This window comes from Hoplias malabaricus, chromosome Y (assembly GCF_029633855.1).
Source record: "Hoplias malabaricus isolate fHopMal1 chromosome Y, fHopMal1.hap1, whole genome shotgun sequence".
NCBI classification, from domain to species: Eukaryota; Metazoa; Chordata; class Actinopteri; order Characiformes; family Erythrinidae; genus Hoplias; species Hoplias malabaricus.
Window position 1 is genome coordinate 79,725,359 of NC_089820.1, and position 16,280 is coordinate 79,741,638.

The window sequence follows — 16,280 nt, forward strand, 5'->3', positions numbered from 1 at the left end:
ACAACTAAGTAAAAGAAATCACTCAAGACAGGCAGCAAGTATAGGAACAAATTTATTTAAATTTAAAACAGATACTTTATTTTTTTATTTATTTATTTTTTTTAGAAGGCGGTTATGAAAATCTTTTTCATGTTTGAATGAGGTTCAGGCAACAGTGGTTGAAATGAAACAGTACAAATAAAGACAAAAATATGGCGAGAATGTTGTAAAATCAATATCCAATATGATCCCTCGTCGAGGGGTTTAATATTAATATATTTTCTGAGCCCATAACTCCAACCCCAACACAGAGCACATGCATTTTAAAAATCACAATTTCTTTAAAAAAAAAAAAAAAGAAAGAAAAGAAAAAATCAAAACAGCAGTTTCTCTTAAATCTTAAATACAGAATAAAGTTCATTTTGTTTTTCACTTATTTAGTGTTTCAGATGGTTTAAAAAAAATAAAAAATAAAAAAAGAAATGGGACAATGTATTCTCTTTCGGTCCTCGTGAACTGGACTCACAAATTGGCACTTGGTATTAGAGTCGGCCTCCATGAAGGGGATTGGCACACTGAATATAATACAACATTTACATTTGGTATTCTTATAAAACCAATGAGGGAGGGAAGGAAAACAAATAAATTAGTATTTTACATGCTACTATAATCAAGTGGTCCTAGTTTCAATAGTGTGGAGGTTTAAAAAAAATAAAATAAAAGGAGGGGCAAAGTGTTCAAACTTCAGCGTCTCAACGCTACAAACCTTTGTTTGTGTTTCAACCTGAAATATTTAGGGGATCTTCTAGCCTCACCAGTATTAGATTTACTTGCTCTTAGGAAGTGAAATGTTACGGATTCAATCCTGAACCAGTTTTTGCAGAAGCCTCTATATGAAGCATCCTCAGTGCCAAATATTCATAATGCATTCGATCCAAGACTAATATTTTATTCCTTTACTGCTCTCTCACGTACTAATCTACTCATTTCTCATGTATATAGGTGTGATTAATGAATTATGACCAATGAATGGTTCTTAAAACCTGCTGAAAGCAAGCATGTCTTGCTTGGCTGTCTGTTGAATCTCATTGACCTGTCTTTTCAGCTGTGGAACAATGTCTGAAATGCAGTGCTAACAGGAGAGATGCTAAATGAAAGGCAAAGAAGCAACAGATCAATCTGAAACCACAGTATAGCTAGTTGAGCTTCCAACCATGTCACATAAACCAAGACAATTTCCAAATTGCTACCCCCACAAATGCACACTTTCATAGTGAAGATGCACTTGGACAAGCTTTGCAATATTGCCAAACATCTCATAAAATTGAAAGGTAAATTGTAACACCACTATATAACACTTCAATATGGAAATTACACATGGCTAATTTATTAAACGCATTACTAATACTAATACACTAAATTTAGGCAAGTTGTTCTATTTCTGATTGCCATGTGCTGTGAAGTTTCAAGATTGATTGGTGGTTGGTGTACTCCAGTGTGTAACACCAGTGCGCTATGAACAAACAGACTGGGACCAGGGCCCCGTTCTCTACTAGTGAAAGCACATTACACCAAAAGGAGCCCATTGGCACAATACAAAATGTTGCATTTACCTACATCTGTACCCTGACTGTCTGTAACTAGGCGTGTGCCCAGTTCTTTCATTGGAGAAGCATCTGTAATTTCATTTCACTCAAGTAGCATGTGGCAGAGAATTCGAGTATCCGTGCAGAAATACAATACAAAACATGTCACACTGAAGTACCGATGTGGTGCAGCAACAGAGCAGTGCTTAATATACTGTATTAATCTTCATAATTCATTCGATATTCAGCCAGCTCATGAAGAGAAACAAATTCAAAAAGGAGAAGACACCGCCTCATATATCGGGATGTGGTCTGCCTCAGAATACCCTCGCCACCATGTTCAGGTACAACATGCACTTAACACCACTTCTGATACTGGAAATGCCCTGAATGTCCCACTAGTCTCACAGAGGTAGACATTCTCCTTACGATGCTGGACAGACAAACACCTTTGGAAAGAATACAAAAAAAAAAAAAAAAAGTCTACCGCTACGATGATGGCAATCTGATATGTGCACGTGCATACAAGAGGTCAAAGACACTAGCTACAGCTATTGACTCCAGCTTGGTCTTCGAAGGGGCATCAGAAAGAAGCTTTTCCTGACTGTGGCATCAGATGAACAAAAAATAATTAAAAAAAGAAAGTGCATATAAAATCAAATCAAATCATTAAATATCAAATGTGTCCCTCTAATAAGACAAGCATATACATCCTCTACAATCAATAGCTTCCAAACTTAAACAATCATCATCAACCCGAAATACATATAGTGTTATCCTCACTGTATTCCACATTGTTATCTCTGATCAACGCAAAAGGGTCATCGGGTACAAGCCGAAACAATTAACAGATATACAATGACTTAAGGGACATGATTTATGCAAAAACCAGCTTGATTTGTACATTTCAGCATTTTGTAAACTGAGGTGACACTTATCCTTTGGCTGTTTACTGTAGTATACCATGTATGTTTCTCTAACCAGTTTGAGGCCTAACTAAAATACTGACTTGCTAACATGCCTGTTGCTCTTGTGTCCATGAAGTAGCTGGGTGGGTAGAACGTGTGTACGTTTACCCTTTGGAAATACTCCAAAATATTTTAATGACATATATATAATACATGAAATATTAGATCTAGAAGGCCAAGTCAACATCATGTTCAGTGATAGCTCAAGAACCATGGTAATGGTAAGGGGTGGTCTCAAATAATCAACCAGTGGCTGACACGTAAAGACCCTGAAACCCTCGGAACTGTATTCTGATCCTTCGACTCCTCGCGCTTGTCTTCTGTTAGCCTGGTCTGTGAGGATATTCTGTATTTTCTTAGCCCTTGATGAAAAAAATTAAAAGGTAACCTTTATAAAAGTTTTAAACTTCAAAACACTTTTTTGTCCATTTTCTACCAGCGCATTACTTACACTATGGTGAACACAAGCCATGTTTAAAAAGGAAAAAAAAACACTAGTCTGGTTGTAAGCTTAGACCAGAGACCAGGTATATCTTCTACCACTGTTGAAAGGCGGTTTTCTTTCATATGATACATTTTCCTATGTGTTTGAAGCACAAGGAAATTTGAAAATCCAAGACAGACCAAATCAAATAAAAGAAACCTTGATACTATACAATAATATACTGTGAAAGCATGATGTCAAGGGAAGGTGGGGGAAATTCATAAACATCTTTTTATCCATCCAGGGTTTTGTACAGCAGAAAAGACCCCAACAACTTCAAATCTGGTCCATAAATTAGATAAATAAACCATCCTTTATTTAATCTTCGTTCTACCTCTTAAAATCATTTGTTTAATATTAACTTTCTATTGAGAGTATTAAAATTCACACCATTGAGAGGAGCTGCACTTGTGGTCTCCTTGGAAACCAGCCTGAGAAACATTTTGGAAGTTTCCCTACAGTGATGTGCTGCTTTAGATTTTCTCAGACTATTGCTCATAACCACGTATTCCGCGTCATCCGCATGTTTACCGTTGCGTACAGCTACGTGTATGTCGTGTATAATCATAGTGAAGAGGAAAAAAAAAAAAGTAATCACAGTATCAATAATATTGTAATTCATAAGAAACCAACCAAAACCGTACACAATTACGAAGAGTGGATTTTTTTTTAACCTTTTTGCCGAAGATAGTGTACCACAGACTTTTTTTTTTTACATAAGCAATAATGTGTATACGTATTTACAAATATAAATATACACAATCAATTTACTTCAGCGCATTTACGACTTCCTGCCCCCTTTAAAACCTCCCAACCCCGAAAGCTAAATTAACCTATGTCTCCACAAACTCTTATTAATCAATAAGATGATGTCTCTGCAATAAAAAAAGGCGTAAACAAACAAAAGATTGTGTGCATCAGGGCAACGAGTTGGTGACGTTATCAGATAATCCAGAGTTCAACAGGATGTAGTGATGACGTATCTGTACGTGAAGAACATACTCGCAGAAATACTGAGTAAGTTACCAGCAGGAGCCCACGTTACCGTTACGATTGATGCTTTAAAAAAAAAAAAAAAGACAAGGGAGGAGAAAGCAGTCACTATGGAAAACACTTAAGAAAATAACTAAGGGAAGTAAGCAATGCAACCATCTTAAAACTTGAAAATCTGTGGAAATCTGCAAAACAATACCTACTGTGTGAATATAATCCCGTCAAGGTTGGTTTGACACGCTGATCAATCTTTAAAATATCTGATTTCAGACCCATTACTAATTTCAGTTGATGCTATAATTCATCTGATAGCGATAGAAGTACAGATACTTATTATTAAAAAGTTTTTCTTCTTTCAATCATCGGTGCAATGTACACAATAATTTGATTTGTTTTAACTCTCTCTCTCGTGCATTGTATCATTTCATTTCGCTTGAATGTGCATTCTTATTCTCTTCGTTCGTTGTCTTCTGTTCTTCTTTTTTTGCGATTGTGATGCTCACACGTTTAAGTTTACATTCGTCAATGCAAGTTGAAGACTAGCCTCAGTGAGATCATCTCATCTTTGTGAGAAAAATTATCCACACCACCAGTGGAACCCAGCTGGAATCTCCCCCGGGATTCGAGAAATCCGATTCTGAACTTCTGGCACCACAGCGCTTGTCCTTGTGTTCATGTACAAGTGTGTAAATATGTGTTTCCGTTTTTTTTTTCTTTTCTTTTTGTGTTTTTCTTTATTTCGCATGATGGTTAAAACCAAATATGCAACTATCGATCAATCCAGGCAGAACAACGATAATGAACTTGGTGGGTGTGACTTGGAAAAAGTGGAAACGAAAGGATGAGGGATGTCACTACCAGTTTCCATTCCGCCGTATCTTTACGTGTTTAATCCATGAAGTATTAGCAGAGCTGCTTACTAGCTGTTGCTGAAGCCATCCCTGCTTGACCAATCCCGCCACTGCAGAACCCTTCATGTTTTTTTATTTTCTTTTTTTCAAAATCCGGATCAAACTAGTCACAGCCTACAACCCCCACGCCCCTCATCAAATCTGTAAAGTTCACAATCCTCAAGGTCAGATTCGAGGAAAGGGATGAAGGCCTTTGACATGAGCTGCCTACGACAGAAAGTGGACAGGCTTTTGGCGAAACCAGGAGACAGCCAGAGTGTAAAAGCATTGAACATCTGTAACACCCCTCACACAGCTGGACGAAAGTGGGGATAAGAACAGAAGGTTGGAGAGCGGGTCGGGCCATGGGGAGATGAACATGTGTATGTTGGTGTGTGTGTGTCTGAGCCATGTGGGAAGTGTGTAAGTGTGCACACACTCTGTAGGTGCCTGTTCTGTGCTGAAGAAGTGTGTGAGCAGCGATTGCCGGCAGCGGCGGCTCACACCAAGTTGTACTCTTTCAGGTTGAGCTGCAGGATGGTGTCCTTCACAGCCGCAAAGACAAAGCGGATGTTCTCCGTGTCTGTGGCGCAGGTGAAGTGAGAGTAGATGATTTTGTCGCTGTCTGGGTTCAGGTCCACAAACATCTTGAGGATGAATTCCCTCGCAGCCTGTGCGTCTCGCTGAGGACCTGCAGGAGGAAAGCCACATATGCATGCCATGTTTAACGAAGATAAGATGCAAAAGACTGGACATTTTAGTTGCTGAATCTGCTCTTCTTTATAATCTGCATCTTTTATACATTGATAGAAAATAGAAGTTGAAAATACAATAGCATTTCAAATGACATGACCATAATAATAAATAATTATTGACATATTCGGTTTATTTAGCATCGGCTAAAATGCTGAAAAAGCACAGGACAGATGTACTCCAGGGCCAGAGTTGAGAGCGGCCATGGTCTAAAAGTTCAGAAAGTGGGCTTGGGACTGGAAGGTCGCTTGTTCGTTCTCCGTGACCAGCAGGAAGGTTTTGGGATTAGTGAAGAAACAACACCATCCTTCTCCCTCAATCCACAGTGAAATACCCGTGAGCAAGGCACCTAAGCCAAATGCTCCCTGGGTTCTGGAGATGGCTGCCCACCATCTTCAGGTGCGTATGTATGCTCACCGCCACTAGTGCACTATTAGGTATGTACTGTATGTGTGTTCACGGGGTTAAATGCAGAAGATACATTTCATTGTTCATTCATTCATTCATTATCTGTAACCAATTATCTTATCCAGTTCAGGGTCGCGGTGGGTCCAGAGTCTACCTGGAATCATTGGGCTCAAGGCAGGAATACACCCTGGAGGGGGCGCCAGTCCTTCACAGGGCAACACAGACACACACACCTACGGACACTTTTGAGTCGCCAATCCACCTACTAACGTGTGTTTTTGAACAGTGGGAGGAAACCAGAGCACCCGGAGGAAACCCACGCAGACACAGGGAGAACACACCACACTCCTCACAGACAGTCACCTGGAGCAGGAATTGAACCCACAACCTCCAGGTCCCTGGAGCTGTGTGACTGCGACACTACCTGCTGCACCACCGTGCCGCCCTACCTTTCATTGTATAAAATAATATCATAAAATCATCACAAACACACTGACGGAAAAACAAAAAAAAGTACCATCGAACTCTGGGAAGTAGTCGACCAGATGAGAGTAGGAGATCTTCTCCTCCAGGAGGTCCTTCTTGTTGAGGAAGAGGATGACAGAGGAGTTTTGGAACCAGGGATATGTGATTATCGTCCTGAAAAGGGCCTTACTCTCCTCCATACGATTCTGGAAGGAAAGGTGGTGAAAAGTCCTCATTAGTTGACAGATTCATGACAGAATCATTTACCTGCGAAAAAGCGAAAACAGCACATGGCGAGCAGCAGCACAATGAAGAAAACGGGGATAGAACGAAAATCCAACAACTATTTCCCTCGTCACTCCCATCCAGGGTTGTTCTGCTGTGTTGCAGGTGAAACTGGGAGGCAGAGTGAGCCTGAGGTTTTAGTGGAACACCCCCAGCACGCCGGTATTTGGTCTAATTTAAAAGCCTTTCCCATGTGGCTGGAGGGGCTTGTTTCTCTTTCTTTTATCCTTCTGCTTTTATTTTATTTTTTTCCCCACAGAGACCTGGGTTGAGTTTGCCATTTCTGGATTAGGGTTTAGCGGTTGATTGCATTCATGCATCCATTCAACGTGTGTTTTTGGACTGTGGGGAGGAAACTAGAGCCAGAGGAAACCCCCACACAGACGCAAGGAGATAATGCCATCTTTCTTGTTTGCAGATTGTTCTTAAATAAGATAAAGTATAAACAAAGGCATGTTATTGCTACAGTTTTCAGCTGCAAAAAATAGTTGGAATCATGGTGTGGAACAAATAAATTTGATATACATCTAGTTTCAGTACTTTCTACTACCCAAAGTCCCAACAGACAATTCTTGGGATCATCACAAGATGTTAAATTATTGTTCATAAGGAAAATGTCTAACCACTTGCTGAAGACACAGTCAATGGAACGCAAGCCCTGAAGGAATGAAACATCATGCTGCATTTCTTCCGAGTGACTAGCACAAGGCATTAGACATGAGAGATTTACTTCTGAAATGATGGGTAATAATTGGAAGCCTGTCCCCCTCTTTTTTATTATTATTATTATTTTTTTTTTATTGTATTTTCTTTCAAAGATACATCAATAATAAAAAAAAAGGAAAAAGTAAACACGTTTTCATTCATTATTTGTAACCCTTATCCAGTTCAGGGTTGCGGTGGGTCCAGAGCCTACCTGGAATCATTGGGCGCAAGGCGGGAATACACCCTGGAGGGGGCGCCAGTTCTTCACAGGGCAACACACACACACACACACTCACACCTACGGACACTTAGGTCGCCAATCCACCTACCAACGTGTGGTTTTTGGACTGTGGGAGGAAACCGGAGCACCCGGAGGAAACCCACGCGGACACAGGGAGAACACACCAACTCCTCACAGATAGTCACCCGGAGGAAACCCACGGGGAGAACACACCACATTCCTCACAGACAGTCAACCGGAGGAAACCCACACAGACACAGGGAGAACACACCACACTCCTCACAGACAGTCACCCGGAGGAAACCCACACAGACACAGGGAGAACACACCACACTCCTCACAGACAGTCACCCGGAGGAAACCCACGCAGACACAGGGAGAACACACCACACTCCTCACAGACAGTCACCCGGAGCGGGAATCAAACCCACAACCTCCAGGTCTCTGGAGCTGTGTGACTGCGACACTAACCTGCTGCACCACCATGCCGCCCAAAAGTAAACAAGTAAACAACTAAATGAGATACAGTAACAACACTACTAAAATAAAATAAAATATAATAAAAAAATAAAATAAATAAACAAACAAACAGATTCATGGGGTCAAGTTATAAGTCTAAGGGTGACAGGCATATCAAACGTAAATATTTCAATGTCTACTTTGTTTCTTACAACAAAATTGGATAAATAAAGACATACAACTCATTCCACTTTGTTTTCTTGAGTAAAACAGTCCAATTTCTTTCAATTGTCCCCCCCTCTCTTTTTGAAGATGGAATAGGTCAGGATTTGCTTGTCCCCCTCTTTACTGCAGAAACACCTTCTACTTTTCTAAAATGTTTTTAAAGTAGATATTAGAACATGTTTGTGATTATTTAATTGCATTCAGCTACGGCATTACAGCCTCACTTTTAAACAAAATATTACCAAAATGCTGTTTAATTTTATATTTTAAAAATACATTTTTATTTATTAACAACATATAAGTCTACGGCGTCAAGTGTCCGTATGACAACTTGTGCGTGCGAATAGATATGTGATCTGCGTGTCTCCAATTCATCAGCAATCCCACTGGAACAAGAGGGCAAACTACTGGAACTAAAAACCGAGGAGAACTGAACAATTTATTCACATCCGAATCTATCTCATCTTTACGGATTAAGGGAAAGGACACCCTGACCTTGCCAAAATGGCCCTGAAGATGCTGTTTGCCTTTTCTGTCCACATATTTGTGAGGCTGGGATCTCAGCTCCGACAGCCACTAAAACAAGGCTTCTTTATCGACTAGACACCAAAACCACACTGTGCTTGTCACTCACAGATATCACACCATGCTATGAGCGCCTTGTCTCCAGGAAACAGGCCCAGGACTTTGCATTAACTGTGTGTTAACATGTCAGTGGTGCTACTGAATGTGCCGTAGAGTAGACACCCTTTACACTATCTCCTGACTTTGGCCCAGTTCGTGGTTATAATAAGGTTGGGAAACCCAGCTCTAGCACACGTTCGGAACTGGAGTCCTGCTGTACAAATATGTTTTAAAGCGTTTTTGTGTAACATATAATTGTTAAATAAAATGTAAACATTCTCCCATTCATTTGGAATTTTACTATAATTAATGCTTAGTATTAAAAATTACAATTGAAACATTATTCAACAAAAATAACGTGTTAAAACGTGACGTTCATGATCGCTAACTAAAGACAAACCTGCACATACCTTTGGATACAATATTATCCCCAAGATCAGAACAAATGGATGCACATGCTTCTTCCTTTATGTAATGCATAACGAACAAAGTGATGAATAATTAATTATTCTCGCCACTTTTAAGCGACTTAATTTTTAGATGTTTTTTTTGTCATTTGACGTACTGCGCAGTTACAGTAAAATGACATAAAACACCTCATTCTTTCAAGCTGTGTGTGAAAAGCTGAAGACCTGTGTAAGCAGTGGGTTCATATTAAAGGTGTCTAAAATAACCTTAGCGTATCCAAATATTTTGTTAAATAAGAACAGCTACTAGAAGCTAAAATACTGATTACAGGACCTCCAAGAACAGCTGAAAACCTGTATTTGTTTTCTGTATTTCTTACCTCGTTGTCAGACTCAACTAAAACCTGGTCATATTCGCTCAGTGCCACCAGAAACATGATGGACGTCACATTCTCAAAACAGTGGATCCACTTCCTGCGCTCTGACCTCTGCCCTCCGACATCCACCATTCTGAGAGAGAGAGAGAGAGAGAGAGAGAGAGGGGTGAGGTGGGGATCAGGAAAAGAGAAACAATATTTACCAACCATGAAGAATGTGTACAAATTTATTGGAGATATTTCATTAAAAAAAGACACCACGACTTACCATTTTTAATCCAGAAATGAATAATAATACTGCATTTTCTTTCACTTACACATTGTATGGAGCTGTTGGAAGGGGGCGCTGTTCTTCAAAAAGAACACATCGCCCAAAAATCCCATTTCACGAGTTTCCTCTTAATTGAAATGTGGTCAAACTGCCAAGACATGTTTGATTCCTATGGTTTGCTTCCTTAGTATTGTGCTGGAGCTACTGAAGCTAGTGTGAAAACTGATACACTGGAATGCTCAAAAAGTAATGTAGAATATATATTGAATATTGTATTTTATGCCATATGTTTAAATTTAAATATGGGTTCATGCTGAAGAACTTGAATTAACCCTGCTACTAAGAAAATGTACCTATAAAAAGTACTGACAGTAACAGTGTATCAAAAAGTATACAATTTACATCACATACATACATTAGCCGTGTAACTTCAGGGCAAAATCTAAAGGAGCAAACTTCCCACACAAAATATGTCTTGCCTAAACCACTGCATTTGGATTATGGTTTCAGTTATGTACAGTACATCTCAGTCTATGCCAAACTATACTTTAAAAGCTAAGCACCACTTAATGGACCTCCATGAATATTTCACATTATTTTAGTTACTGACAGATATAAGTATGAATTAAAATGAAAATAGCAGCTTAATTTGCTTTAAAACTGACAATTTTATTAAATTGACGGAAAAACCCGAGCTCGCTACGGAAATTCTTGAACGCGACCGTGACGTCACTGGTGGACAACAGCTGAACAACGCCGCGGTAAAACACCGTTATGACTGACTGTTATGACAGTATCTAGCTAAATAACCAACATTATTCATGACAATAGCCTAGCAATAAGCTAAACTCAAATGTAGAGGTACCGTTATTCTTGTAAATGTGATCGAAGTCGAACTCGAATTCATCCGACGCTATAAACCTCCGTAATGCAGCTACGTAGCCGAGTATAATCTGAGCCACCGAGTTTAGCGAGTCAAGCTAACGTTAACTAACACCAACTAAAACAGGCGAAGTGAGTGTCCTTACCCTGTTTACCTCCATGTTACAGAGGCTCTTGAACACCTTTCGTTGGTGTCCTTACATGCCCATATTGTTGGAAAAGCGCCAGTGAAATGAGCTACAGATAACGGAGTGAGCGGATGGTCCTTTCCAAAGTGCCCGTTTAAAGTGGACAAATTTAGTCCATTTTCTGGATATTTTGGGATCTTTGGGCCATTTGTTCACAGATGTCCCACTGTACATTGAATGATTGCAGCCAAAAACAACACACCTTTTCGTCATTTTGCATTAAATTAAGTGCAGCTTCTAGAGTTGTTGTCCACCATCTACGTCACAGGCAAGACGCCTATTAGAGTTTCCCAACACCGTTGGGGGGGGGGGGACCAACGGTCTTTTAAACCTTATTCCTTGAACTAGTAAGAAATAACATGTTTTCTGACTCTCAATAAACACAAGTTAGGAACTCAAATTCCACTGTATTTATTTGTTTGACACTTTCATATCACTGGTGCTTAGCCTTTAATGATTTATTGAAAAAACTAATTTGAGGGGATTTCACCAATTTTTCCAAATGTCAAATACATAACAAAAACAGTGAGAGATAAACTCATTCAGAATACTTTTGATAAGAAATACACCATTCTAGAAAGTGAGAAAAAAAGGCTAGTCAAACTGCTGCTAACCCAACACCAATGGACAGTTCCTGACGCTTGAAGGAGAATGCTAACCATCCAGGTCTGTTATAACATCTAACAGACACCCACACTGACTGACATGGGGTTTATGACGAGTGCAGGAGGGAGATCCTACAGACCCAGGAAGTGATGTCAGTCAGCAGTGCCAAAAAACATTAAATAGAGTTAAGAGTAAATGTTTCCATATAAAAATCTCAGTATACATCTAAACCAAATAGTATTCTTGGTATATAATTATAAATATATATAAAATATTATATTTGTGTTGGCGCCATCTTGTTATCTGGTTCCTATCATCACTGCGATGAGTTTTTGTAAGTTTCTCTACAACGAACCATTCACATTAAAGCATTCTAAATGACTTTGACTCTAATCGAATGAGGTACATCGAAAATTGTAGAAATTGGTGGAGTTCCCCTTTAAGTGTCAATTAAAGGCTCAGTCATGTCAGAGGCACGTGTGGATTGAAACAGCTCCCATGTGACAGAACTCCCTCAGAGGACCTTCTGTGGGTATACGAGGTCGTCCGAGGACGTCACTTGTGTTTTTACTAGTATTTCTAGCGACATGCACCATGCAGCACCCCCCCCACCTCCCCAAAAAATAAACACGGCAAACTCTCAGGCCTTTAAAACACAACACAATGTGCTCCCACAAGCCAAGCAGTGATGTGACAATGAGAGAGAGAGAGAGAGAGAGACAGGGGAGTATCGAGGAGGACAAGGAGGAAGAAAAATTAAAATAAATAAATAATAAATGAATATCTGCACGTCTTCTTGGTCCTTTAGAAGCTGAGGCAGCTGTCCGTGACTTCATAACAACAAATCTGATATCCTCGCTGTCTCTAAATGTCATCATGGCTCATTCTATTAGTATCAGAACGAGGACAGTACTTTGGAAGACAGCAGGAGGTCGAAGAAAGTTGTCTGTTGAACTGATCTTAAAATGAATGTCCTCTCTGTCACAAATAACCCGTCTGCCGCGAGAAGCACAGGGTCAGTCAAATAACGATGAAAAGATACAAGGAAGTTGGTACTTCTCAAAACCATGATTTGTCACTAGGAGCATTCGTTTGGGGACAAAAATGTCACTAATACTATCAACTATTTGCCATGGTAACAGCACTGTCTCTGACTTTTGCTGTTCTTTATTAATAAATATACTGTCGTTTATTAAAATATAATTTCCTTCTGATATTTTTTTTTTCCCACCAGTGTACGCCTTTTGAACAGAATTCCTCCAATAGATTCAGTCAGCAGTGAAGCTCTAACTCCATCTACTCACTGGTGATAACTGCATCTTCTAAGGGTTAAATACAGTTCACCTGTGCACACAGGGAGAAACCTGGGGATCGGATAAAGAGGTAGATGGCGTTAGAGGCCGGCAGGATGGCTGATTTTGGGGCGGACAGCGCCCCCACGCCGCATCAGTCCTGAGCCAGCAGCCCACAGAGGGTCCTTTGATAAATGAGGCCCTCTAGGAGAGCCTGCCTAAAATAAAGCTCCTTCACATCGTCGTCCTCATTTCCTTCAGCCGGGGGCTCGCTGACCTACTTCTAAACATGCACGGGCTCTACAATGTAGGACGAGCTGCCACGGTCGCTCCGGCAAAACTTCAGAACGGACACGGAACAGGGAGAGAGAGAGAGAGGGAGAGAGAGAGAATGACTGGGAAATGAGAAAATAATAGGTACAAGGAGACTGAGAGTGAGAAGGGAGAGAGAACTGGAAGAGGTTCCATGAGAACAAGAGTGAGAGCTAAATGAGAAAAGAAGGACAAACAGAAGAGGAAAGCGCTAGAAAATGGACAGAGAGAGAGAGAGAGAGAGAGAACGCAACAGAAAGAAAAGAGAAAATGGAGGCAGGGACGGAGAATGACTGTTTATAAACACTCATATGATGCTGAGACATCGTCCGGTGAATTAATCCCACCGAACAACACAAGCTTTGGCTTTGGTTTGCACACCAACCGCACTCTTCATATCGACCTTCAGACCAAAATATCACGGCCATCTGCTTCGTCTCGCTACTAAAAAAAGGCGGCCTTAAAAAAAAAAAAAGTGAAACCCCGGAAGAGTTTCTCTTGCTAGACAATAGCTGGAAAAGGTCTGTGGGTTGGTTTTCATAGCCTGAGATAAAGCAAAAAATCAATACCTCTACAGCACAGACAGCGTTTGATTGATGTCGGGGTACAATTAGATCTTTTTAGGTCTCAAAACTAGACTCCTGCATAAAACTGTTACCCAAGAACAACAACGTCAACGTACTGATGGGCACGTCATTTCAAATCCCCTGTTAATACCAACACCTAGATGAGAGCGACTGAGACGGAGGGTCTTCTACCTGAAAATGATGCTTTGCAAGTCGAAAGGGTACTCAATGATCCCTGTGGTTGGGATTCGAACCCTAAGCACATCCTGCTGGGTGGGTAGATAGGATGGTGTAGCAATACGATCCAGATCGGACAGATAGCTACAGAGAGAGAGAGAGACAGACAGAGATAGACACAACAATATAGTGAAGACAGAGTGACAGCATTTACAGTAAAACACCCCTATATTACAAGCCAGTGGTTCAATCCAGTGCTAAAGCCTACGTGTTGGGTCATTCCAACTGAGAAGTGCAGGGGTGTTGTTAGTATTATCACACCACCACCACAGAGTCTCTCGGAGTTGGAGAACTGGAAGCTCTCTGGGTCTGGCCAGTTTGGACTTATGGGGGCGTATCTTATCTGAGATTCACAAAGCACATCATAGTTTAACCCCTACTAAGCTTTTAAGCTACTTTTTGTTCGCATATCCTGAGGCTCAATAGTCGTTTTTTATGTCGTCAGGGGCCGTATCCTGCATTCTTGTTGCGTTTCATTTGTGCGTGCGCGTGTGTGTGTGTAGGGATTTGACCGAGTGTTTAATTTGCTTTGTTATATTGCGCTTTCTTTCTTTTCGTATTAAGAAGTCTTTTTTTAAACCACATAAAATGTAAGCTTAACTACAATACATCAGCAGAGGCCTGTAGTATGAAAAGTGTGTGCGCGGCAGTGTCACTGTGACACAGCTCCAGGGTCCTGGGTTCGAACCTCACCTTGGCTCACTTGCTGTGCTGAGTTTGGTGTGTTCTCCCCTTGTCATTGTAGGTATCCTCCCACAGCCCAAACACACGTTATTTGGTGGATTGGCTGTGAGACCGTCCACGGGTGTGAGTGGGAGTGACTGGCTGACTGTGTGACGCGCTGCAATGGAACTGCACCCTGTCCACGATGTGGAATTTGTTATTTTTAATAATATTCAGAGTGCTACCCCACAGACTAATGCACTAATATTAATTACAGTTACATAATAAACCTTAAGTATTTCAAAATGTCAAAATTCTATCAAAACATAACCCGTAGGCAGCGACTATGGTTTGACAGAACAGACAGAATTCCATTTTAATTAGTGTTTCACTCCATTGTGGCTCGATGCACACCGTATATCTGTCAGAACATGCTTTAAAAATGTGACTTCACATACTGTATTGGGAATATCAACATGTATACGGAGCCAGTACAGTCCTGTTCGGGACGGCTATAGATTTACGTAAGAAGATATTAAACACAAATGATAAAACAATATCATATCAATCATGGCCAGTCTCAGAGGCGTTGCAGTCTGGGGACACTGATGAAGGTTAGCAGCCTTTAAAACGTTGTGTGTGTGTGTATGTGTGAGAGAGAGAGTGTGAGAGACAGAGAGAGAGAGAGAGAGAGAGAGAGAGAGAGTGAGAGAGTGAGACACAGGCTGTGCACTGCAGCAGTATTTCAGCACTTGGTGGGCTCCAACACTGGTACCTGAAGATGACATTCTCCAGGTCAAAGGGGTACTCTATGATGCCTGTGGTGGGCACACGCACCCGCAGGACGTCCTGCTGAGTGGGGATGTACCCCGAGGCTGTTACACGCTCGAGATCGGTAAGGTAACTGCAGGATGAAGGGCAATGTAAATCCAGACACAATGCTCACCCAACCCCACCAAACTCACCCATCCATTCACACCTGATTATAAACACTATGGTTTATAAAATGTGATTCTGATGCAGAAAATCCGGGTAAAAAGGAAACACAAGTTTCCAAAACGAGACATGACCCAATCATTTGAATGTAATACCTGCTCATACAAGCAGGGGGCACTATTTTGTGCTTTTCACTTCCCTATAAGCATTTGCTAACGTATCTAAACTATGACCTGGTAAACTCACTGAGAGAGAAACAGCACTCTCAAATTCATCTCGGTTTCTTTGTAAACACTCATTAACGTCCAGCGTTGACTGAATTAATGCTACATTCAGAAGCCAGGCTCAAGGGCAATTTCGGAGATTCTTCTTCCTTTTAAGTGTTTCAATTAACACAAGGACACTCTAAGACACAACTCTAAACTGAGTCTTTATAAAAAGGTTATGTTGGTTCTGAGATCAAGAGCTTAGAACCCAT

The 16,280-nt window shown here is 40.7% G+C and overlaps 1 protein-coding gene across 2 annotated transcripts in view; it reads right to left on the minus strand.

The window, feature by feature from the left end:
• Window positions 1-49: 49 nt before the first annotated feature.
• LOC136679622 (guanine nucleotide-binding protein subunit alpha-11) overlaps window positions 50-16,280 on the minus strand; it is a 61,422-nt gene continuing 45,191 nt past the window's right edge. The window contains exons 4-8 of one of the 2 annotated variants that reach the window (XM_066658258.1): window positions 15,642-15,770; window positions 14,159-14,287; window positions 9,853-9,982; window positions 6,579-6,732; window positions 50-5,591 (exon numbers count right to left, since the gene is read on the minus strand). In XM_066658258.1, the coding sequence (XP_066514355.1) occupies window positions 5,401-5,591; window positions 6,579-6,732; window positions 9,853-9,982; window positions 14,159-14,287; window positions 15,642-15,770 (733 nt within the window). In that variant the 3' untranslated portion in view covers window positions 50-5,400. The remainder of the gene's footprint in view (window positions 5,592-6,578; window positions 6,733-9,852; window positions 9,983-14,158; window positions 14,288-15,641; window positions 15,771-16,280) is intronic. The other variant, XM_066658259.1, reaches the window with a different exon arrangement.